Raw genomic sequence first — 27,038 nt, forward strand, 5'->3', positions numbered from 1 at the left:
CGAGAACTGGAAGATGGGGTACTCACTTTACGGAGATGGAGAAGATCTCAAAAGCAACATATCTTAGGAAAAAGATGTGGACATACTATTTTGAAACGTCTCTTCTGCGTCCAGGTAGAGATGTGGAGTAGTTAGCTGGATATAAAATTTTACGTTCTACTGAATGGTCATGACTTGAGATACGGGTTCGGGAACTGTAACAATAATCGATATAGGCCGTCTTTGTTCTATATATCACTTAAATGTCGATGTTCCATTGTTAACTCTGTCTCTGCTCTATATACATTGCAAGTACCTTCAACTGTTGGCTTCAACCACCATTAAGACTTCTCAGTTGTTATTTCCACCTTCTATCTTTCTCCCAATCTCCGGAACTGTACTCACAGCCACCTACTATATGTTTCCATCTGTACATCCTACAGGCTCCAAAATGTCTCAAGGAGAAGGCATTATGTGCTCCCAAAACAATGCTACATTTTTTTTTTTTTGGATTTTCAGTGTAGTTTAATTACTTAATTCTCTCTAAAACTGGAAACCTAAGAATTACTTCTACCTCGCCCTCCCCATCTCCTCTCTATCTACATGTACTGAATTGGCGTCTAAACTGTGTGAATTCAACTTCAAAAATTGCTCTAGGAACTACCCACCCCCCCTTCTTTTTATCCTCATTGCCAACTCATCCTAGAGCCTGCCCATATTTTACCTCGGAGATCGTGGCCACTTTTGTTCTGCGCTCCGAACCATTCCGTGTCCACGCTCATTTTGCCTTGGCGCTGGCCTCAGAGTGATTTTCCTTAAAATCAATCTTCTCGTTTCCCTTTCCTCCAGCACTCTTTTTCCTCCAGAGACCTGTTGGATACTATTTACATATGTGATATGCTCCCAAAAGCGTACTCAAATTTTTCTGAAAATAAAAACAAAAAAAAATAAGTCAATAATGAAACGTGAGGTTTTTTTTCAGGGAAGGAAAGCAAATAGTGTCACGAATTTGTGTTTGTCAGTGTGTTTGTTTCACAGAGGGACAGGCATGTGAACTTCATGAAAGAGTCTTATGTTCTACCCACCAGTGCTGACCCTTAGGAAAGTGTTTTTAGAATTCTTTTTTGGGTACTACCTGGGGACTAGTTTCTGATCATCAGAAGATTGTTGTATTATTGTATAGCCACACCTTGTCTTTGCTCATTAGTTGTACTCAATAATTGTGAATTGAATGAAATAATTAATCAGATGTTGGGCAGTAAATGACTCTGGATTATTTCCAGAAATTTAAAGGATGCAGCTTTGCTGCCGTCCTTGAAGCTATGCGAAGAACGTGATGTGATGCTCACAGGACATTTGTTTAAAATACAACCTCTTATTAAGTCAGGGACTGTTTGTGATATATTTGCAGCATAGTCATAAATATTAAAGCTACAAAGGACCCTAAGGACACCAGCTCAAACTTCTCAATTTAGAGTAGCCTATTTTTAATCCCCCTCATGCAAAGTATACTATCTAGTCCATCTTAAGGACTAAAAAGATTTGGTACATTAAAAAATCCAATGCGTTAGCAGCTCCTTTCGGTACACTTCTTTTGACAGCATGAGGAAGTTTCTTTTGGCTCTTCAAGAGTGCGTTGTGTATATAGTTATAAGGCGCTCTGGTTTTTATCCTGCTGAGACCCAATCTTTCCAACCAATTATAAAGTGTAAGAATTCTCGCCATGTTACAATAGGGTAATATACCTGTAATGCAAAACCTTGGGGCTCCGGGACAGGCAGTGTCATGATCCATACGGATCTAAAATGTTCTTGGTTGTAACTGCCTGCTTAATTTTATGTCACCTCCTTTAAAGTAATTAGACTGTTTTTAGCTTGCAGAGATTGCACACAAAGGGAGACATTTGGAACCATATCGCTGGTGATTTACTGGTGTGGAAAATTACCTGGTGTTGTAGCCAAGTAGCCATTTTCATTCTAAACCAGTCCTACAGTCCTAAACCAGGTTCTACCAGTGCACCAAAATAGATGCTTGCAAATGCCCCTGCGTGCAGTTTACTCGTGGAAAGACTCTAAAACTAAACATAAGTTATAATTGTTTCCCAAAGGAAACTTATAGGTCACCAACGGAACTTTCTTTTTTTTTTTTAAGTTTATTTATTTATTTTGAGATTGAGAAAGAGCGGGGGAGGGACAGAAAGCGAGTTGGAGAGAGAGAATCCCAAGCAGGCTCTACACCGTCAGCACAGAGCCTGAAGCAGGGTCCGATCTTACGAACCCAGCGATCGTGACCTGAGCCGAGATCAAGAGTCGGACGCTGAACCGCCTGAGCCACCCAGGTGCCCCACAAACAGACATTTCTTGTCTCCGTTCATAAATTTGATATATTGGTGTCTAAAATTAAAACAAATGGGAGAAAGTTCCCTCTCTTGGTTTAATCGAACCATTAATGTTAGCACCAAGATCCATCATATTACTTTTCAATCATAGTCATATTTTTAATTTTCTTTGCATTGCTATCATTCTCAAAAAAACCCTCTGTAAAATATTCAATAAAATATATAAATTCGCAAAAAAGAATATATATATATATATAAATATATATATATATATAAATATATATATATATATATATATATATATATATATATAAATTCGCTAGGGTTTATTTTTATTAAGTTGAGTTCTTTTAATAAATGGATATAGTCATCATTTGACTTGTAATTTTATCTAATTCTAACATTCATATAGTTTGGGGATCTTTTGGCTCTATTCAATTTATAATGGGAATTTCTTTCCATGAACTAATTTTTTAATGCATTCCTTATTTCTAAAAATTGGGCAGGGGAACTAGATACTAGTGAGTTTGTGAAATAGAATCTTCTCAATTTTTCACCTAAATGGGGGTTTCTTTCAGCAGTTCTAGGGGGCGGTCAACAACCGTGCTTTTCTGCAGCCCCCTTTTACCAGTTGGGCAACCTGATACCATCCCTGACTTATTGAAGCAAAGATCCTAGTGCACGTCCTTTGTCTTGCACAGAAACATTTTCAGATTCTTGAGCCGAGCAAAACTTGAACCGGCTGCCCCCACTTTCTTCCCGTCCCAGGACCAAACAGCCCTTCCACGTTGTATTCCTCTGCCATTTCTCACCCAGAGGGCTGTTTACCCTGAGCTTCTTTCTGAGCTCAGATTGTTCCTGTGTGATTGTCCGTTTTGATATTTTATCTACCATTGTTTGTGTTTGGAAGTTTCGTCTATAGTTTGAACTAATTTTCCCTGAGATAAAGTGAAACGTGCCTGTTGTAGAGAAAAAAAATTAAATTTGGAAATAATTATTACCCTTAACATTTTGTAGCGTTTCCTTTCATCTTACTTCTGTGAGTGCGTTTTTTGCTTCTCTTTATTTGACTTCTTCCCGATTTGTTAACAGTTGAGTTGCAAGCATTTTCACATAGTTTTTTGTCCTTTGAAAATTCCTTACGACATTTTTATTAGTATGGTAATGTGCAGGTAGTACCTTTTCAAGAAAAAATACGGGGTGGAGGGAATACTTTCTTGAGTTATATCGTGACTTACGAAATAGCCGGGAACGAAAGCAATACCCTCATACCTCCAGCCAGTGTTTTATGCTCTGGCTGTTCTGCCTAGTGTCAAGAAAGACTTGAAAACCATTTAAATTAACCAGGAGACCACTTCCCCATTCAGCTTCACATTTAGCTTCATCAAATCCGTAATATGAAAGTACATCACTCGGTGTCGTTCAGTGTCTTTATGCCACATTGCATTTAACACAAGTCAAATCCACCTATCCCAGGCACCTGTAGAGATCGTAACCTACATTGCATAGACTTAGGGCTACTCACACAATTCCTGAGGAGTTCCTCTTTTCCTCCTATATCACAAGTATTTTAGGTCTGTCTTGTGAACCTGAGCTAGCTGTTGAACATCAATTTTATCACAACCTGATTTTAAAAATATTTAAGTGAAACAAACCCTCCATCAAAATGCCCGATACAACTTCATCCTGAGGCAAATTAGATAAGTAATAATCATGAATTCATGATTATTTAGTATTTTCATGGGGGTTTTGGTGGTGAGATGTGATTTATTAACATGTACCACGTAAGGAGCTCCTAAGTTGCCTGTTACAACAGGAAAGCTAAACTGGTATTGTTCTTTTTAGCTCTCGGTCTAAGCTCTTGACCTCTACTTAGAGCTGGCGTTCCAAACCCAAATCTCTGACTCAGAGGCCTGCGCTCCCGTTATTGCTGTTTAATGGATACATATCAACTGGGAAGGAGGTTCTGGCAGCTTTTCACAGTAATCTAATCTCAGTTCTGTCCTCTTCAATATTTTCATCAGCGTCTTGGATGAAGACGTAGATAGCATTCTTATCAAATTTGCCGATGACACAAAGCAGGAAGAAGTAGCAAATACAGTAGACGAGAGTCTCAGGAGCCAAAAGGATTTCAACAAATTGGAGAGGTAGGCTGAATATTAAAAGATGACATGAAACATAAGGCACTACCCTTGCGTTTAAAAGAAAAGTAAAACAGAACCAAAATCCAGCTGACGTAGACTAGGCTCCCTGGAAACAAGGGGGAAGAAAACTCCATAAGCTAGAGAGTTGTGTGCAGAATTTTGGTTAAAGAGTGTTTCCGTGTGATAGGTGTGTAAGGCAGTGTGAGAGAGGTAGGATTGGGCAGAGAGAAAATCTAACCTGCAGTGAATCTGAGGCCTCAGCACATTCTCAGGGGAGCCCTGGAACTTGCAGGACCCTTTCGGAGCCTTCCTGAGTTGAGGCGCTTCCATAGTCTAGCGCCGGCCAGGTACTGGTTCTGGGTCACCTTGTGGGAGATGGCAACCGTGGATAAAACAGTCACCTGCCGCTGAGGGCAATTTCCAGTGAAAGAGGCAGCTCTGAGCAGTTTGCCAATACTCCCACCAGCTAGAGCATGGGGTCTTGGCAGAATATCAAGCTATCCGATACCCCAGTGTTACTCAAAGTGTGGTCCCTGGCCCAGCAGCATTGGTATCACCTCTGAGCTTCATAGAAATGCAAATAAATGCCTGGGTCCTTCCCCAACCTACTAAATCTCAGAATCTCTGGCGATGGGGCCCAAAACACTTTTTAACAAGCTCTCTAGGCTCCAAGTCATTTCTAAGCACATTAAGTTTGAGAACCACTGCATGATGCCATCCAAAAGCATCCAGAAAGGGCAGAAAACACAGGACATTTATTGACAGTAATCTCTCCCTTTTCCATTCCCGCCCGCCCTCCCAACAGCAATAAAGCAATGGCAAAGGAAAACTCTGGGGGATATTAGCCTGGATAAATTCAAGCATCTAATGTAGTCCTAAGAACTTGAATTTCAGCTTCGTGGAGAAAGGAATTTAGGGATAGAGCCGTCCAGAGATGGAGCAGCCTGCCTTGTAAGGTTGTAGAAGGATTCAAGAACAGGCTGGCCAATGCCTTGGTACAATAATGTCGAGCATCAGGTGGACACATGACTTTCACATCCTGATCTCCCTCATACACTCTTCTTCTCAAGTAGTTTTTTCCCCCCAAATAGGGTTCTGCCAGAACTAGTTCCATTTTATCTTATTACGTATTAAGAAAGGGTATTATGGTCCCCCCCCAAAAGTTCAGGTAATGGCAGGTTAAGTAAAGGTAACCAAACTTCTGTAGAGTTAATCAGACTTTATCATAGCGTACACACGGTGAATAGACAAAGTGTGTGTGTCCGGGAATGTGTGGGGAAAGGGATACTCTATACAATATGTATTCCTTCTAAAGCCTAGACCGTGGAACCGATTTCTCAAGAAGAGCTTCACACGACTGTAGGATCTGGTCCAATATCATAATTATTCTCATATTACCAAATTATAATTAACCAAATAAGCATTTTTCAGATAGATAGCATAGCTATCTGGTTCTCTGGTACAGCATATTTGACCCCTACTGAATCTTTGTTTTCCTGAGACTTTCCACAGTGAGAATGGAAGGCAAGTCATTTAGAAGTTGCAGAAATAGCCTAGGATTCCTTCAGTAAAAGAAGCCTCCATTTTAGCAAATAGCAGTAAACAATAGAGTCCATTATAATTGCTGGGATCTGCTAATAAGTTTTTTTTTTTTTCCCTGAAACAACCTCCATTAACCCCCCTTGATACTCTATTCTCGTCAACATTTTAATAGCGTGGGACTAACTCTCAGAAATTTTTCTTTCCCACACAAAACGTATAATCCACAACCTGCTGATGATTACATTTAGCCTAACTGTTAGGTGGCTGCTGGTGACAGAAAAATTTACCCCGTCCTGTAGACAATTCTAGAAGCTCAGCCAAGCATTTGGTGTGTGTGAATAAGCCTTCATATACTTCTCATGTACAGTGGCCAACTGGCCAACCCATCTCACTTGGCAACCATTCCTGATGAAAAGGCCCGATCTACTCTGAGGAGGGGCCAGGGCTTTGCAGTAGGGCAGCCTGGAGAACCCGAGTTTGAGCTCAACCGCAGGCCCCTGATGGGGGCCTCTCCATTGCAGGCCCCTGATGGCTAGGGTGGGGCAGCTTGCTCCGGCTGAGTTCTCAGTCTTGTCCAGCGACGGGCAGGTAGACAGACATCTTTACAACTGGCTAGCCCACGTTCCAAGTGAGTGTAACATTTTACAGGCCCGAGTTAACCTTTTCTGAATCTGTGTCGCCGATTTCAAAATCCCAGTATTTATAACTCAGACCAAGATCCTGAGGTACAGAGAGTCTGTGACTTTCTTCAGCTCAAAACCTGAGCTTTTTGTCAATTCTGACAAAGAGACTTGTGCGTTTGAAGAAAAAGAAGGAAGTCTTCTCCTTATGTGTGTATTTCCCCATCATTTACTTGATGTTGGGCTCTCGAATTCTTTGAGAATTCTCTCATGTAGGGTCAGTTGTTGCTTTTTAATACTTCCAGTGTTTTCTACTCTTTTGTCCCTCTGCCAGCATCATTCACACGACTGGCTCCGAGAGGGTATCTAAGCAAGTATTTGCCATTCTTCCTAGAAAAACAAGTTGCTCTCCGTCTTCCTGATCTGTAATTCAAAGTTTTGCCAAATGCTACTTTTGACCATGAGTTCTCTGGTAGAGCCTTCCAATTCTAACTTTGAAAGAAAAAGTTGGGCTCAAACGGTGACAGTTATGGTTGCACTAGTGTGATTGCTACGTAAGTATCCAAAATGAAAAGACTGCTATTAACATACGTTTACCATTTTCTTTTTTTTTTTTTAATTTTTTTAACGTTTATTTATTTTTGAGACAGAGAGAGACAGAGCATGAACGGGGGAGGGTCACAGAGAGAAGGAGACACAGAATCTGAAACAGGCTCCAGGCTCTGAGCCGTCAGCACAGAGCCTGACGCGGGGCTCGAACCCACAGACCGTGAGATCATGACCTGAGCCAAAGTCGGACGCTTAACCGACTGAGCCACCCAGGCGCCCCCGTTTACCATTTTCGAATTAATTGCATTGGTAAAACTTCAGCGCGCGCTCAGGCAGAGGCTGCAGTAGGTGTTGGGGATGATGCACAAATTCTTCCTGAATACATATCCCACTCACAAAACAAATACGCAATTTTGTTAGTCCTAACACCAAGGCTACACCAACACTTCCATTTCGATTGCATCATTTTGACGAAGATTAAAATAAACACAACTATCTCACATGTTGCAAGTTGTAAGAGCCACTTGTAAACGCTACGCTCCAGGAAGAACACGATCAGGTGGGGAAAATTATGATGTTCACAGTTTTAAAAGGGGAAAACAGAAATGTCTGTGCCTTTCAATAACACGCTTTTTTAAAGTGTAGATGTGAGGAATTACTACTTTGCCCTTTTTTTCCCCCAAGAACTGAAACTACTTAACAACGAACTAATTATTAAAGTTGCTCCTGGGGGCGCCTGGGTGGCTCAGTCGGTTGAGCGTCCGACTTGGGCTCAGGTCATGACCTCACTGCTTGTGAGTTCGAGCGCCGCATCGGGCTCTGTGCTGACAGCTTGGAGCCTGGAGCCTTCTTCAAATTGTGTCTCCATCTCTTGCTGCCCCTCCCCTGCTCATGCTCTTTTGCTCTCTCTCTCTCTCTGTCTCAAATGTAAAAAGTAAAACATTAAAAAAAAATAAAGTTGCTCCCGGAATCTGATTATATAATGGTGCACACGTTGCATACAAGAAATGGGAGAAAACACAGTTTATCCATGAGTCATCGTTTTTTTTCTACTGGCCACATTAATTGAGGAAGGAAAGCGTGCGAGTGACATGCTCGATGGCCTCTAGGAGAGGTGGGGAGTAGCGGTAATCTCTGCCCTTGTCTGCTGGCATTACAGTGGGAATCCGGAAGAACTCAGCTTGCAGCTTGCAAAAGTTGCTTGGGTAGCCAGTGATTTCCTAAGTAATCACTGCAGCATTTTTGAAATTAAACTTAACAGTTTGATTTACGCCGAGAAGTGAACAAATAGTCAGATCAAACTCAAGCACCGTCATCCTAAATGGCATTAATCTTCCCTAGATGTGCTGCCTCATCCTGTGTCACTTAAGCCTTCCGAGGTGATCTTCAAGGATATTTACAAAGGGAATGTATTGCAGCCATCCTGTAAACTGGCCTCTCCCCTCGCACTGCTTTTGATGTGGTTGGTAAACTTGAGTTCTTTGCACTTGTAGGACTCATAGAGCAAAGTCAGGACTGGATTTCAAAAAAATGACGCCCCTTTTCTGTGGCTAGCGAAAGTAATTCATAACTACACGTGAGTGAACATGAGTAGAGAAGTGACCACACTGGTCAGTGATCTACTTGAGTAAGTTTTCGCAAAGGGCTATGCCTTTATCAGTGTTGTTGCTAGCGTGTACCTTGAAACCAGCTAAAACAGATCAGCTGGTTAATTCTTAAGGGTCTTAAATAAAGGACCACGTCATTTACATATACAGTGGAATACTACTACGCGACGAGAAAGAATGAAATCCTGCCATTCTCAGCAACGTGGATGGAACTGGAAGGTATTATGCTGAGTGAAATAAGTCAGTCAGAGAAGGACAGATATCATAAGTTTTCACTCATGTGTGGATCTTAAGAAACTTAACAAAAGACCATGGGGGGGGGGGAGGGGGAAAAATAGATACAAACAGAGAGGGAGGGAGGCAAACCACAACAGACTTCTAAATACAGAGAACAAACTGAAGGTTTAAGGGGGGTGAGGGAGAGGGGAAAATGGGTGATGGGCATTGAGGAGGGCACTTGTTGGGATGAGCACTGGGTGTTGCATGTAAGCCAATTTGGCAATAAATTATATTTAAGAAAATAATAAAAAATACGTAAATCAAGGACCACATTGAAACAGCATTTTTTATCTTCAGAAATCATGCCAATATAGAGATGAGCCGGATGCTTTACAACTTGGTGTCTAAAATTTAAAGTAGAAGTCACTCAAAGGGTTTCTAATTCAGTTTCCTCATGATTCAAGAGCGCTAGAATTTGGAAAAACCATTCTTAGGTTAACATAAGAGAGGTTAATATTAAATATGTGAAGAATAAAATTAAAGATATTCCTGTAGCTCATTTATGATTACTTTTGCCAAACCTTGCTGTGTATATATAACCTTCCTGATATCCATAGCAGTGGATTGTCTAGATTTTTAAAAACGTGTGTCCTTTTTTCCAAATAATTTTAAAGAATGTTGGCTTTTGTGAGAATTTTTTTTTCTAAAGGTCAGAACCAGTCTTCAAGGATTTAATTACTCCGATCAAAGAAAATGTGAACTGTGTTTTCTCAAGGAGAATAGGCCCTAGGAAAGTGTTGCTTACAAAATACTTAGATTGGCCACTAATTCTAAAGGAGAAAGGTATCAATTAATTCTTTGAGAAGCATTAACAGGATCTTCTTCAATAATGCCTATATAAAAATTGGGGGAAAAATTAACTTAGATGATGTTATATATAATAGATGACTATGCCAGTGTACTTACAGTCTGGACTTCTTTCCTACAAGATAATTAAAACTTGCATCAGGAACCAGACCTGAAAAATCCATCCCTCTACTATATTAAGAAAAAATCCATCCCTCTACTATATTAAGAAAAAAATCCATCCTGGGGCGCCTGGGTGGCTTGGTCGGTTAAGCGTCCGACTTCGGCTCAGGTCATGATCTCTCGGGCCGTGAGTTCGAGCCCCGCATCGGGCTCTGTGCTGACAGCTCAGAGCCTGGAGCCTGCTTCCGATTCTGTGTCTCCCTCTCTCTCTGACCCTCCCCCATTCACTCTCTGTCTCCAAAATAAATAAACGTTAAAAAAAAAAAAATTAAAAAAAAAAAAAGAAAAAAATCCATCCTAAATCCCACGTAAATAGAACTATACTATAAAGAAAAATAAATAATTCCTCTTTAAGACTATCTGTACATTAAGGATATTCATGGGACGCCCGAGTGGCTCAGTCAGTTGAGTGTCTGACTTCAGCTCAGGTCATGATCTTGCGGTTCGTGAGTTCGAGCCCCATGTCGGGCTCTTTGCTGACAGCTCAGAGCCTGGAACCTGCTTCGGATTCTGTGTCTCCCTCTCTCTCTGCTCCTCCCCTGCTCATACTCTCTCTCTGTCTCTCAACAGTGAATAAAAAAAAAAAAAACATTAATTTTTTTTTTAAAAGGATATTCATAATGTGGTGTCTTGAAAGAAGTGTTCAGCTTTGAGTGACTAGGGAAGCCTGCGGCAAAGAAAACTCTAAGGAACATTACCCTTACTGTGCCGCCTCTCTTATTTGTTATTTCTGACACTTCTCCTGTGCTTTTCTCCCCAAGTTGGACTCTCTCCTTATTCTTTTGTATCTCCAACTCAGCCTCCATGGCGTTTCCTCATTATTTTTGGCATTTGGCGTGGGCTCTTGTACTTTGTCAGATCTTAAATACTGACTCCTGTTCCCGTAGTCCCTCATTCCCCGTGGCTACCAAATGCCTTGTATCTCAATCCCCTCCAGAATCTTCTTGCTCTTCCTGTTCTACTCTCCTGCTCTTTTTCCTTCCTTTCTAGAGTCCTCTTTGTCTAATCTGTATATATCTCTTCTGACTCTGTGCTGTTCTCCTCTCAGAAAATGGCACATCAGCGTGTTGTGCTCTGAGCACATCCTCAGCTTAGCCACGTTCTAGAAGGTGGCCATGAAGTGAGGCTACCTTTGCTAATGGTCCGTTTTTTTCCCATAGTGTGTACCTGCTGCCTTGATCTAGGTATAAAAGTATCATAATCAAGGAATGAAAGTGCCTAAACGTTTCCTTGACTATTGTTCTTCTAGAAATATAGAAGAGAAATTTTCAACCAGATGCTTAGGCTAACACTTGTTGTCACATGAACGCGGTGCTCTTGTGTTGGCATCTTATTGGAAATTCCTTCCTCTGAACCCTGATATCTCTTCACTATTAGTTTTCAAAGGAGCCTTACCTATCTAGTGATAAGTTTCTTTTTTTTAATTTTTTAAAAATGTTTATTTATTTTTTGAGAGAGAGAGAGAGAGTGGGAGAGACAGAGAGTGCAAGCAGGCGAGGGGCAGAGAGAGAGGGAGATGCAGAATCCGAAGCAGGCTCCAGGCCCTGAACTGTCAGCACAGAGCCTGATGCGGGGCTCGAACTCACGAACCCCGAGATCATGACCTGAGCCGAAGTCGGATGCTCTACCAACCGAGCCACCCAGGCGCCCCACAAGTTAATTTTAATACATCTTTTATATAAAAGGACAGTGCCTCCTGAAAGCCGTCATTTGGAAAATATTTCGTAAAAAATACACCCAGTAGGTGTTTAGTTCCCCTGTGTAGTCCAAACTCTAGCTGTCTTGAGCTTTGTATGTTTTTTTTAAAAATAGTAACAACCGGGGCGCCTGGGTGGCGCAGTCGGTTAAGCATCCGACTTCAGCCAGGTCACGATCTCGCGGTCCGTGAGTTTGAGCCCCACGTCAGGCTCTGGGCTGATGGCTCGGAGCCTGGAGCCTGTTTCCGATTCTGTGTCTCCCTCTCTCTCTGCCCCTCCCCCGTTCACGCTCTGTCTCTCTCTGTCCCAAAAATAAATAAAAAACGTTGAAAAAAAAAATTAAAAAAAAAATAAATAAAATAAAATAGTAACAACCAAAAAAAAAAAAAAAAGCTTATACTTCTTCATCCCCATCACAACAGGTTTGTCAGCGTTGGGTGAACTTAAAATCAAATAGTTATCGTAGAAGTTAGAAAGTTCATTTGCCCCTTCCATCACGTTTGACACCTTTTCGCCACAGCAAAATTGTAAATGTAAACTTAGTCCCTGGAAGATGAGCTGGGCCCCAATTTCCAGCTAATTGGGAGAAGCGGCCCTGAGTCGAGCACTGTCAGGCTGATTTGAGTTTCAAGATATGATGATGATTATTGTGTCAAATGTAATCAAGAATGCGGGCTCTGAACTGACGAAAGGGCTGGCTGGTTTTAATTCGGGTTCGTATACGAAGCAGACCTCCGGTTCCCCGGTAGTCACAGCTGGCTGTGAAAGAGCAATTTTTAAAATACGATTTCGTTCTCTGTGGAGCAGGAAGGATCAGGGATTGGAAGCATGGGGGAGGTGCGGGGGCGGGGGAGGAATCTCCTCATTCTCTTCTTTAAAAATTCGATTTATTTTCAGTTTAATAGCTTTCGTCCTGAAATTTCCCTGTAGCTCTGTATCGATGGTTTTCATCCTTCTCAGATGCGATGCCACCCCCCGCCCCGCTTTCTTTTCTTCTAACACGTAGTTTGTAACACCTTCTTTACTCTCATAGACCAAAAGTTGTAGATAATATACCCGACCTATAGTCAAGTTTTTAAGTGATGCCCTGACTGTAATTTTTAAGAGAAATGAGTCATTTATGATGAGACAATGTACAGGGACTCACATACTGTGAGCAGCCTTGGCCATCCTAAGCGGGACTTTGCAAAATGCTGAACAACTCTTGGCATAATTCTTAACCACACAAAGCAAAATTTTCCTGGGATTTTCGTGGCAGTCAGTTACATTGCTGAAAAAAATTCAGCGTGTATTAAGTCCTTGGTAAAAGTATTATCAGGGGTCCAGGCGTTTGTTAACGGGGTTTCTCCCATGCGAGTGTCCAGGGGGACATGAAGAAGTGCTGTGGGACTCAGTTCTTTGTTGCCATGAACTCTCTCCAGCCCCTCCCCGTGGAATGCCAGGAGTACCCTGCAATCACCGTTCTAGGTTAACTATCTTCCCTCAATCTCCCAGAGAGGCTCTGTTATGCGATCTGTAAATTCTGGTTGAATATTTTTCTGGACAAGAACGGATCTGTGAATTCATGATATTCTCTGAGAACCTATCCTCTTTCTCGGTGATACGGTTGCCATTTTTACAAGACTGACTGAAATGAGCAAGCATTTAAGATGTGCTAGATTGTCTAGCAAAACCTTTAAAAATTCTGGGATTATCACTGTGGCCATGATCTATTTCCACCACCTTTATTGAATGGCATGGTCTCCACAAACGATGATATGACACCCCTCCCGGAGTTATACCGATTGCCTTCCAACTAGATGTTAACAAATGTAATTAAATTCTATGTAACCATCACAGGTGATGCTATTGTCCGTCCCCAAGATATTTAAAATGACGCATGCTGCTTAGATGAAGGCTGTAAGAGAAATGGACACCCGTTTCTTGATGAGGTTAACCGGGTAATTTAGTAAAACAAACACACATCCACACATAGACAGACATAAATAAAGGCTATGTTCTTTATAGGGCCTTACAGGGCTACGTTCTTTATAGGACGCAAAGGATGTCACTGAATAGGTGGGTGTCAAGTCGTGAAAGAAGGGTCTCTGGTGCTGTGCCACAAGGTTCTGTTCTCATCCCTGCCACACTGAATGTTTCTGACAGAACAAGAGCAGAGCTATAGAGGAGATGTCCATTCACAGTTATGGGTGATACAAAGCACGGAGGGTCGGAGTATGTTGGGTAATAGAGCCAAACGGATACCTGGACGGGTTGAATTTGGAGGCCCTTTTTACTGCATATTTCTCGGCCCGGAATCAAGCTAAAAGGCAATCAGAAAATTTGCCAGAGTATTGGATTAATTTTAACTGAAGCTATTATTTGTTATGCCCTCTGGCTTTGGAGTGCACCTAAAAATATACGTTGAGTTAACAGACTTCGAAGGAGTTCATTTTAAAAATTCCAAAGAAAATCATCATGTCGATTTGGGTCGTGACGGACGGTTCAGTGCAATGTGTTGGCCAATGAAAGTCTACCATTTCATTGTCACCACTGGTACAAAACTCGATGAACGGCACAACCTCCAAAGATTTAACATCTACACTCCGCAAAGCAGAGCACAATTTTGATCACAGAATTGCGCATTCTAATTTTGAAATATCTCGGTTATAACTGAGTAAGTGTCTTTTATGTAATCAGTTTTCTGTAACAGACAAAAATGATATCTGCTAATAACTGTGAGGTTCAACTGAAGTCATGTATGTGAAGGCAACGTATGAACTTTCAAGAATCTACGCAAGAAGAAATTGTTAGTCAGTAAGCTTACATCAAGAAATAATTTGGACCTATGAGTTTTTTAAGCACGAGGGACGAGGACCTTCTCATTTTTAGAATGTCTGCCTGTTTCATAGTAGGTTTATTGATTTTATTTGAACTTACTGAGTGTCCATTAAACACCAGAAGCTGTGGTATGGCTCCTTGCTCTCAAGGAATTTACGGTAAGTTAATCATGACGGACGGTAATGATGATGATGAAGAAAAAGAATATAGAGACTTTTTGTACGAGGCGCATTCATGAGTAAGAGGATTCTTGAAAGCACACAAAGGCCTCAGATTTATTCCTTTCGTGTTGTAGTTTTAATTGAAAAAATAAATCCTTAATTTATGACTATTCTTCATACATTTGAATTGATCTTATAAAAGGCCATCAGTGCATTTCAAAGTGTCTAGTTCTTTTAAATGCAGTTTCTCCCTCTAGTAATTAAAAGGAAGAAAGCAACAAATTTTAAATCTTTGTTTTGATCATCAGTTTTAATTAGCTAAAGCTATTTGTAATCCTACAAATCTTATAAATCTTATCAGATTTACAAGTCTTGTAAATCATATCTGGGCCTTTAAAAGAGGTTCAAAATTAAAAGGGCAATTTGTTTAGAATCTACCAAGACTTACTCAGAGAGATTTAATTCATTTCTCAGCTGGCCTTATGGAAATGTATTTATTTTACTGTAAAATTTCTAGAAAAGAAATGTATTTGATTTTCTTGTTAGATAGTTTTAATGTAAAACATTTCTCAAAAGGAACAGACTTCCTGATAATCTCTGTATCATTAGCGAACATTTATTAAGTTACCACTATAATAAGGCCTCGATCATATGCACTATGATTTTCTCTTATTTCCTGAGAAAAAAAAAGATTTTATTGCTGCCCATAATGCCCTCTTTTTGAATAAAAGCCTCAATTCATTCTAATAGCTCTCTTAGATGACAGCTGGAGATGATAAGCAAAGGGATAATAATTTTTGTCTTCACGCAGATGCATGCCATAACCTAATTCATACAATGATCACAGAAAACAAAGAGCTTTTGAGAATAGTAATATGTAAATATCCATTATATTTACCTCACACGGAGACTGACAAGTCTACCTTGAGAGGTAATGCCTTAGACTGGACTGGATTTGGTGTTTCAGGTTTTTGACCCTGATTTTGGACATCCGTCCCGCCTCTCTGAAAGTCAGGTTTTTCACATATAAAACGTTGATGATTGGGGTGCCTGAGTGGCTCACTCACGTAAGCCTCTGACTCTTGATTTAGGCTCGGGTCACGATCTCATAGTTTGGTTCCTGAGTTCAAGCCCCACATCGGGCTCCATACTGACAGTACAGAGTCTGCTGGGGATCTTCTCTCTGGATGATTATAACAACCTGTCCCATTCACCTCATCCAGTTAAAGGATCAGAGGAGAAAATATTTGTGGAAAAGCTTCAAAACCAAGGAGCATTGTTTTCGTGCAAAATATTATGACAACACATGTTGAATGTGAAGGACCCTCAAAAGTGCATTTTTCACCACAAGAGAGTGCTGAGTGAGGGATTGGGTAGCGAAAGGTACAAATATTTAGAAACTGTAACTTCAAGTTCATGTCAGGAATTAGGAAATTGTTTGCGTTTCCAAATTCTGTTGATCACCCTCTACTGTAAGTTCATATCATCTGCTGATATGATTTTAATCACTTGCCTCCTTTTAAAGAGAATCTAGGGGCGCCTGGGTGGCTCAGTTGGTTAAGCATCTGACTCTTGATTTCAGCTCAGGTCAGGATTTCCCAGTTCGTGGGATCAGATCCCACTTAGGATTCTCTCTCTCTCTCTCTCTCTCTGCACTTCTCCTGCTCTTAGGCTCGCTGTCTGTCTCAAAAAATAGACTTTAAAAAAAATAAAAAGAATTTGTAGGCTTGACTTTTGGTCTTAGAAAATCGAACTAACCTACCTTATTGTCTTCAGAATATTATGTATCAGTGTCTGACAACCTGTTCTGCTTTTCTCTAAGTGAGGAGGACAATGGGTATTCGTTTGACCGGACAGTCTTTTAAGAGACTCGAGAGATGATGCTAGGCTTGCCTTTCTGATTGGTTACTACACTTGTTTTCATTTATCCTTTTCGAAGAGAAGAGAGTTACTCAATTTAGCTTATCAACATCAGGAAATCCATCTTTTAAAGAGATTAACGCTACAAGTGATGAAAACCAAAGACTCACCTTAAAGACACACATTATACACATCACTGAGAATTTATTGAGAGTAGAAATGTCAAAAACTGACGTGTGTGCTCCCAAGCCAAAATGTAACAAGTAGACAGAGTCTGGGGATAAAGAAGGGGGATAGTTTATCACTTTGCCAGGCAAAGGAGGCTGAAGCAGGCTAAGGCCTCCAAAACTGCCAGTAATACCTCTTACTCCTGCCCTGGCTAAAAGGCTGAGGGGTTTTATAGGAAAATACAGGATCTGGGCGGTTTCGATAGGAATCTGGTCCATGCTGCCAGCCGTGTTTGTCACGTCTTCAAGGTGGTCTCATGACGAGCACAGGCGCCGGCCGGCCGAGTCTCCTTAGGAAATATACACAGAGGTCAGTGAGATGTCAATATCGATACCGAGTTCCTGGAACAAAGGATGCTGTAGAAAAACAAGTGAAGGGGAGGGGGAGGCTTCGAGAATAAAGGAGAGAAAAATGTGTTCAGTTTAAAGTCAAGCCTTGCCGAAGCACTAGTGTGTCCATCTTAATTTCCACCCATCTTTACGTTTCTCTAGCAGTTTCTAAAATTGTGTTTAACTAGAAGCCAAACCCCAATCTAAGTTTGTATCGATCTGGAAGGCAGTATAACCACATTTTTTTTTCTAAAGATCTTTTATAGTTCTCTAAATATCTGGAATAATACTTGAAGTCTCTGTATATGAACCAAATCAAACATTATTTTTAAACTTCCCCAAATGGTACCTTTAGGTATTATATCAGTGGAAAGATATTAACTCTAGACCTTAGACTGAGGGTGTTTGTCTCTTTCTTAACAATCCAAGATAAGAAAAAATATATATCTTGAGTATTTCACCTGTGCATAATATTTTGTATACTTCTTTTACCAACTAATTTTTTTTTCAGTGCTACATGACAGAAACAGAAATCAAATGAAGTGAGTAATGCAAAGAATAGCAAAGTTTTCTTCTCAGAAACGTCCCAGTGCTTTTAGGGAAAGTATAATGGTTGTTTCCATAATGATACACTGTACAAATCCCAATTTTTAAAATGCCCATAGAGTGAAAAAAAAAAAAGATATGGAATGTGTATTTTAAAATTCCTTGCATGACTGATCATGCCAATACTCTCTTACTATCTAAAGGTAAACTCTCCCTGATAAATGTTTTTTCACTGAAATGTCTGTACCATTGAAGGAAGTTTAAACAGATAGCTTCAAAGCTGCGGTTTATCTTTAGGGGATTAATCTTTTGTGTGTGTGTGTGTGTGTGTGTGTGTGTGTGAAACTGTGTTGCTTCTGCACATGTTGAAAAGTCATCCTGTGTTGTCTGGGGTGAGGAAAGATGGGAATGAGTTTTCTGAGAACTAATCAGAAAATTGGGAACATTTAGGTCGTGGTTTCCAATTAACTCTGGAGAGTTTGAGTAATTTAGTACCAGACCTCAGGAGAGAGAGGATGAAAACCTCGTTAATTCATATGTCCGTGAACAGCAAACCAGCAAATTTGCGTTGAAAATGGATTTTGTGTATATGTGTGTTTTGAAGCAAACTCCAGCTAGATCTCTCTGCTCTGGTTAGGGTGGGAGACAATCTTTCCATGTCTGTATTCCCTTACGTGTAGGTTTTTTCATGTTTCAATGACTCTGCTTATGGTAAAGTAACAAGATAGTTAAATCCGTACTCCAAAATGAAGGCCAGGATTCAATGGCATAAGCTTCCCCGCGTTTTTCTTTATTTTACTACAATAAACACATCAGAGGGATGTAGGCACCAATATCCATTTTCAGAGTTGGAAAAATTTCTTTTCTAGGATGAGAGGCTTGGGCTCTAATCCCAATTGCTTCCCTTGTGTGCAAATTTGGAAAAGTCATCCAGGCCTCTCAGAACGAATCTCACCAACAGCAAAATGAAACCGGCAAGAACCTGTACCGTGTATCTAAGGGGTTTCTTATTTTTATGAAAATCAATTCAATTAGGCAAACTTGTATTGAGCATCCATTACTGTATGTTGAGATAAAACCTGCTAGAAGATCTCCCCTTCCTTTGGTAAGCAAAGGCCAAAAAAATGTTTAAAGCTAGATTTATCATTTGTTAGGCAAATTGAGATCTAAGTTCATAATACATTTGAGCTAGTGGTAGGGAATCCACATGAATTAGAGGCTTAATCATACTGTGACCATAGTTAAGTGTTTACCTGTCTCTTCCACCAGAATTGAATATATTAACTGCCAAAGCCCATGTCCGCGTCTCAATGACTTTTGTGTCGCCATCACCAAGCATAGATCCTGGCACATAATACACATGGAACACATGCAGAGATGACTTCATGAGCTGTCGGTAGGCATGCACAAATAACAATGAGGTTCAGATTTTAAGACAATCTGTGCAGAGGTTAAAGCCTTTACGGAGGAATGAAATATCCAACTGGAAATGTACAAAGAAAAACAGAGGCAGACTGTAGGTAGAAAAAAATGGCAATACCTTCTAAAATGATGAGAGAGTAAACCTGAATATATTTTATTTATTTATTTAGAGAGAGAGAGAACGCGTGCATGCAAGCAGGGGAGGGACAGAGAGAGAGGCAAAATCAAGAGTCCGACGCTTAGCTGACTGAGCCCCAAGTCTGAATATATTTAAAACATGTGAAGAGCCATATGGGTGTTAGCTTTAAAAAAAAATGTGTTTTCTGTGCTGTACCTGACAGCCTTGATCTCTTACTCTATGCCAATAGTTAAAAGAACAGAGTATATTTCTCACTGGGTAGCTCAATAGCAGAGGAGGAGAGACAAACATACTCTGGCTGCCTCATGCTTCTGCGGCCATATTTCTAGGTAGATGTTGCCCTGAGCCTCAGTGTTGGACCTGTGGCCAGAAAGGTACTGATGGGGTACTAGTCCAAGCATTATTGGAGGACTTTGTTTAGATTCATGCTTCTCATGAGTGTACATTACTAATAGAATTGCTAGAGATTGAAAGGAACCCTTTCTACAAACTGCTGTATATTCTCAGGTGATACCGACTCTAGCTGTCCCTTGAAAACTCAATGGAAAGTCATTTTTAAAAATCACAGTGTAATTTCGTTACCAGCAAGTCGGTAGAGACTGTTACGGTTACCGAGAAATTGAACTTCAGGTTAAGTTTGCTTCTGTGACTAGTGTTGGGCATTGCTAGAAACCTTGGGTCCCAAGCCCAAGTACCGCGAAGGTGCTCAGTCTCTCAGCCCTACATCTGACAAACAAAAAAGGGGAAAGAAGTGTCATCCTGTAATCATTCCCTAAAAACATCATAGGAAATGATAGTGGTTAAATGCAAATAAGCCAGGAAGGAGAGCTTCGGAGTGTTTTGTCTGGTTACTCCTTTACAATACCAAGCCACAGACGGAGGTGTTTTTTAGCGAAGACTGAGTGCTGCGAATTTCCTCCAATTGTCACACTCAGAGAAACACCAGGCAGAATAGCCTCCTGTGTCAGGTTGAGCCTTTCCCCCTTAAAAATATTCGATATGTTTCTTTCTGTTTGATTATATATATAATACATATTTTAAAAGTTTATACATAAATGTATATGTACCTACATTTATATATATACAATCCTGCAGTACAGTGCAATGATAAAGTATTGTCCACCCGTGTATCTAATAGTGGAATATTGCGTATACATTAATTAAGCTCTACAGCCTTACTTGGGCAAGTAGTTAAGTTTCCCTTTCCTCCTTTGCTTTTTATGTATTAGGTTGACCCATAAGAATTTGCTGATATGCACCTTAATGGAAAATCTGGGGTCTTAGAGATTTATTTGGAGATACCCTGACAGGTGTGTGGGTGTTTAGAGACAGATCAGAGTATTACTTGTCTGACTGCCTCATTGATAATCGGTTCTTAAAAAGAAAATAGAAGGGCACCTGGGTGGCTCAGTCGGTTGAGCATCTGACTCTCGATTTCAGCTCCGGTCATGATCCCAGGGTCAAGGGATCCACGCTCAGTGTGGAGTCTGCTTATGATTCTTTCTCTCTCTCCCTCTGCACCTCTCCCCCACTCACCTCTCCCCCTCTCTAAAAAGAGAGAGAGAGAAGGAAAATGGAGATGCTGAAGACATGTCTTCTGTGATTCTTCCCCTTTGCACAGAATTATCTCTAGATGAGCACCATCTTGGGCAGCTGTGGAGTTGTACTAAGCTCTATAGCCACAGCACTTTGTGCCTTCAGTAGATTCTTGCTTCTAACTGGTGGTGATGCAAGTCTCCATTATCTATAGATCTTCTTAAAGAGCAACCAAAGGTACAATATCCCTTCAGGCTCATTTCCTAGGTGTGAGAATCCTTCGCCCTGTCCTGTTTTTGAGACTACAGTCTGTGCAAGCAGTTGTAGATTTCTGCACATAGATTTCTAAAGCATGTGTATGTTTAAAATCTTTCTTTACTGTGACAATTCAGCATGTGAATTTCCCCAGAAGGCAGGCTCTGAGAAATCGATTAACCTGCAGGAATTTTATTGGCAAGTGCTCTGAGGATTAACACCTGTGAGGGAAGGCAAGGGAAGGAAGCAGGACAGGGAAGAAGGAGAAGCTGGGCTTCAATGTGGTTGCAACCACAGCACCGATCCCCAGTGCTCCCCCCATCTTCCTGAATTGTCCTGAGTTGGAGCGAGGGCACCAGGCTTTTATAGCCCGCACGCTAACCAGTCGTTGGTGCATGCTGCCTCCAGCAGCTTCCTCAGAAGCTAGGGCAAACAGATGGGTCTCCAATGGCAGTGAACCTCAAAACTTTAGCATACACCCAAATCACCTAGAAGGCTTGTTAAAACACACATCACCGGACTCCACATGCAGAGTCTCTGATTTAGTAGGTCTAGGGTAGGGCTTGAGAATGTGCATTTCTTGTAAGTTCTCAGATAATACTGATGCTGCTGGTCTATGGGTCACACTTCGAGAACCACTCTACCACACCGCTCATATTTCCACACTTGACAACGGTATATGGTGCCCTCCGAATAGAAAGAAAACCTTTGAAAGTCACCATACCGTTCCCTACTCCACCAGATTCTCAGCTAGTTTTGTACATTAAAAAGCTAGAATAACTGATAATTAAAAGTTGTTATAGAAAAAAGTACTGAACCTCTGCAGTAGATTACATTTGTAAAGTATTAGTACTATCACTGAGACCCAGTCATTGTTACTTTCAAAGCTCAGCCAAGTTTTCGCCAGGGTCTGTAATTGGGCAACCTGGACAAAGGCATTTACAGAATCATCCTGTCCAAAGTCTTCCCTTTTGTTCTAAAACGATCTTTTAAATTTCTTTATGATTCTCATCATTTCTACACTTTTTTATTTATCATAAAAGCCACTTAAAGCCACGTGGCTATGGAAAATTAAAAAATATGAGATACAGTCAGAGCTCTTTTGAATGCACAAATATGGCGTACAAGTACCCTGATTCATTTCTAGTCTAGACTTGGCACGATTAAAATTTAGGAATTCGGTGCACATAGATTGATCTCAGGATAAAGGATGTCGCCTTAAAACCGCCTCATGACCAGGAACCAACAGTCTCACCTCTGATCAAAGGGGCTGTAAAAGAACTCATTTGAAGAGATTGTCTGCTGTTGTGGCCATTGAATTTTTTTAACGTATTTTCCAAATTAGAAAAGATTCAGCCTGAGGTTGTCAATATTTCAGAGCGCGAGGGTATCGTTAGGAAAATGGTGCCTCACTGTCCTGAAAGAGTTACTATTCTTCCCTAAGGGCCTAATTTACAAAGCAGCAAACTCACTGGTAGGATTTGGCTGGAAATCTCACTGTCTCAGTGGAACCCTTTCATCTGATTTATGTGCATCGTATTTTACCAATAACTCTTGGAGAGTTATTTACTAGTTACTTTTTGAGGAAGCAGAGGGTAAGTGGTGCTTTTAGTTTAAGAATAGGGGAGGTTCATGAGCAGCTCATGACGAAGATGCCGCTGAGAATAAAACACACAGTATCTAATTCTCCAAGCTTCACTCTGCAGTGAGAGTTTCGTATTTGTCCTTTATTTGCTATGAAGTCGGAGCATGTTAAAAAAATATGTCATTGTCTAGCCCTGCATTTGTCTTCTGAAATGTGACAGCTTGTTTCTATCCCAAATTTTAGGCTGGAGGTGGAGTAAGTTTTAGTGATTTTTTACTGTGCAAGCCAACCTAGAAATACTAGCTTGAAGCAGACGAAATGGTCCCTTTCGTAGGTCAGAAATGGTCAACTGTGAGCAAGTTACGCCTGTTTCAACCTGTCCATTTCATGCCAGATTATAACATTAAGGTTCTCAGCGCCGTGGTGATGGTTCTGAGTTTTTAAATCATACCGAATGGAAAGATAAATAAACAATGATTTTGGTATTTCTCCCTCCACTGATAGCTTGAAATCTAGATAAGCAGGGAGCAAGCAGTCCAGGTCAGCCCCTGAACTACCCAAGGTTTCACTCATTCGCCCAAGCCGAACACCCAGGTACCTTTCAGCTGTGTGGTATTAAAGTTTATGTAGGGGTTGATAAATAGCTCAGCGCAATGCTTCCTTTTTTTCCAATAGCTGCATCCTCATGAACCTATTCTCCCCTCCGCCAGTTAATGCAGACAGAAGATTTTTATCCAGTGTGAGCACCGAAACTCCACTGTGGAAGACTGTATGTTCAGCAAAAACCTCACCCATGATGAATAAACGGCTCTTCCGGGGGCTTCGCTGCCGCTCGCTCCGCAGGAGTTGTTTATTGCCTGGTTTGCACATCCCATGATAAAGTTGCTGCTGAAATAAATTGCAGTTTTGCATAATTATTGACAATCACATCCTAACAAGCAGTGTGTATCGTATTCAAGTGTTCGATTTTTTCAAATCCATTTTTAGCTTATGTTTAATCCCAGAAAGTGTTTGTGTGGTAATAGAAGGCAAATACGGCATTTAAATAGAGTACTAATTTCCTCATTGCAGACAAAATTTACCTGAATCTTTTTAGATGGGACTGTTACTGCCGAAGGCACTTTTCCCTCCAAGCTGTTATTATGTAGATTTTTGCAGAGAGCATATGTGTGTGTGTGCACAACACATGAATTTTATATATATATATGTATATATGTATATATGTAGATATACATATATATGTATATATATACATACATATATGTATATGTGTATACATGTGTATACATATGTATATGTATACATGTATGTATGTATATATATGTATGTACATATATGTATACATACATATACGTATGCATACATACATATACATATATGTATATATGTATACATATATGTGTATATATACATATGTATCTATGTATATGTATATAAAATCAGAAAATATGATTTTTTTTTAGATTTGTGTATCATTGGGGAATTTGGTTCACCCCTTCCAAAAGATGAGAAGAAAGGGAATAGGATGTGGGCCAAGGGAACGGACATGTTTGAGTAACCCTGATACAGAGTGTAACTAACTGTATGTAGCAGGCATACCACACAGTCGGGAGGGAATAGTGGGATTTGAACCCAGATCTGTCAGGTTTTTAGGCTCTGCTTTTTCCCTTACACGTGAGATTTTTCTTGAGGAGAGTATTCCAAGTTGTGTGACCATCAGATAATGAAATATAAAGCTAACACCCTAGTTGGAACTTGCAGAACACAGTAGTGTTATGCAAAATGATATTTTGTGCAATGGTTTCTATGAAATGTGTCATTTTTCTACTTTTCTTTCTTCTTTCTGTTCTCCTTTGCCCTGCAGTCCCCTTCTCTGTCTGGTTCCCTCTGTTGTTCAACTTTCTGTTCTAGCTTTGCATTTTCTTGAGCTTCTTCCTTGCCTACCTAATCCTGATGTTCTGCCTCAGGTGACATCAAAGATAACCATGGTGTAGGGATTTGGGGGCTTTATCTATAAAGATGAGCTTACGATTTTGCAGCATATGAAAATAAGGTGTCAAAATTGACCAGTAAAAACTATCAAGTTACAAAAAGATTGTTTTTGCAAGCTCTTATGTGAACTTCCCAAAGTCCAAAGTGTGTGTGTATGTGTGTGTGTGTATACATATACATATATACATATATGTACATACACACACACACACATCCAGTAGGAACACCGAAACTACACTGTAGAAGACTGTACGCTCAGCAAAAACCTCACCCATGATGAATAAACAGCTCTTCTGGCATGTGTGTATACGTATGTATATATGTACATATATATGTCTGTGTGTGTGTATACACACATATGCACACACAGGTATAGTTGCTGTTGCTTTTAAGAGGACTTTTAGCAATAACCCACCCCTTTGTTGGTACGTGACAGTTTAGTCCCTTTATCTTTGCTCTTTTCATGGGGGTCCCTGGGTACACCCTTCGATAACTGAGGAGAACTGCATCTGGACGTTTGTTCCTTTGCAGAGTGAGTGAGCAAGAGGCTGCTCTGGAAGAAACCCATAGATTGCTGCAACAGTTCCCCCTCGACCTGGAGAAATTCCTTGCCTGGCTTACAGAGGCTGAAACAACTGCCAACGTGCTGCAGGATGCCACCCATAAGGAAAGGCTCCTGGAAGATTCCAAGGGAGTAAGAGAGCTGATGAAACAATGGCAAGTAAGTAAAGCTTTTCTACTTGGGCCTCTTGTGAATAATCCATATGAGCAATTAATGGCATCTGTTCTTGTAAGCGATATGCTGGGGACAAAGTGAAATCATCGTTTCGCATGGCCTGATGTATTTCTGCATTTGGGCAAGAAGAGATGGGGCAGAGGGAGAAGGAAAAGTCAGTTAGTATTTCATTTAACATCCCAGTCTTCTAAATGGTGCACATTCTGGACCAGGAAAAACCCGCACTTAAAACCAGAGCTTTGGTCAGGGAGAAATTTTGCTCAGAGACATAAATGGGAGATTGGTTTATTAAATTGAAAAAGTTGCCATTTTGGAGTGTTTATTTAATATTTTACAGGGAAAGCATCTGTATGAATTGTCTGTTTTATTTAGCGTTGCTAACTAAATCAGTTTCCCTTCATTACTTTCAAATACATTTTGAAATGTTAATCTGGCATTTTGTAGCCTTCTTCCTAACAGGATCTGTACAAAGAAAAATGAGATGGGTGAATTTGTCCTAGTTAATGATCAGACAATTTTCAGACCATTGTTTTTCCTAGAAACAAAAATTATTGCTATAAAGTTTCATATGCATCGACAGTGAAAACAGAAGTTTAGGGTAGTTTGGTTTAAATGTAGTCTTGGTGAGAGTCATATTCTTTAGTTCAAGGAGGCTCCTTAAGTTTATGCTCAGTGCCTGATAGAATTTTCTGAACTCTAATGGAGTTTTGTTATGTATAGCTGAGTTTTCTGACTTGTAAGAACTTTACTACTACCTCAAATAAACTGTAGAGTGTTAAAATAATATGATCAAGTTTTTGGACTACATTTTTTGTATATTTAAATTACGATGAAAAAAGTGATAGGATATCCTAGGTTGAAAAATAATTCCTCAAATCATAATAAGCAGTGTTTCTTCTCCTCTCCCTTTCCTTCTTCCCCCCCCCCCACACCTCGTCCTCCTTTTGTTTCTGTTTTGATAGATTACTTGGCATCCTTTCCTTAGTTGATGATAGTAGCAATTTATAGTGTCTCAGATTCCTCATTTGTTCGTTCCATTCTCCTCAGACCCCACTTGCTTCTCTGCAATGTGTGTTGAGTTAGTTTGACCATGGGAAGTAGTTTGTTTCGCGCAACGCCTGACTTTATCTTTGTAGATATACCCCATGGCTTCAGAATGTTAAAACAAGGCAAAGTTAGATTTTTTTTTTTTTGGTCACTCTTAGATGAATGGTTAGAAAGTTTTCTACTGTAACTTATTTGACTTATGATATTTCATAAATAAAATTTTATTTCTCCCTTTATACACCCATAAAGCCACCCCAGAATTTTTTTTGAGAGGGAGAGAGAACACAAATGGGGGAGAGGGGCAGAGAGGGAGAGGCAAAGAGGACAGAGAGAGAATCCCAAGCTGGCTCCACACCCAACATGGAGCCTAACGTAGGGCTCAATCCCACAGTCCTGGACTCCATCCCACGACTCTGGGATCATGACCTGAGCTGAAACCAAGAGTCAAAGCTTAACTGACTGAACCACCCAGGTGCCCCACCCTAGAACTTTAATAAATACATGGGCTCACATATTCTCACCAGCGGCAGTAGATAAATAATAAAACTTTAAGTGGATTTTTTTTTTAGCAGATACCCTTGAAAATAAAGAATAATCCAAAAGATAATTTTATAATAAATATTTAATAAAACACTCCTTAAGTTAGTGAACAAGTCTG

General features: G+C 40.4%; 1 protein-coding gene across 18 annotated transcripts in view; it reads left to right on the plus strand.

Moving 5' to 3' along the window:
- DMD (dystrophin) overlaps positions 1–27,038 on the plus strand; it is a 2,111,713-nt gene that overhangs the window by 1,605,324 nt on the left and 479,351 nt on the right. For all 18 annotated transcript variants that reach the window (XM_053892047.1, XM_053892050.1, XM_053892044.1 and 15 more), the window contains one exon: positions 25,129–25,318. In XM_053892047.1, the coding sequence (XP_053748022.1) occupies positions 25,129–25,318 (190 nt within the window). The remainder of the gene's footprint in view (positions 1–25,128; positions 25,319–27,038) is intronic.

This window comes from Panthera pardus, unplaced genomic scaffold (assembly GCF_024362965.1).
Source record: "Panthera pardus isolate Hobbes unplaced genomic scaffold, ASM2436296v1 HiC_scaffold_27, whole genome shotgun sequence".
Classification (NCBI taxonomy): domain Eukaryota; kingdom Metazoa; phylum Chordata; class Mammalia; order Carnivora; family Felidae; genus Panthera; species Panthera pardus.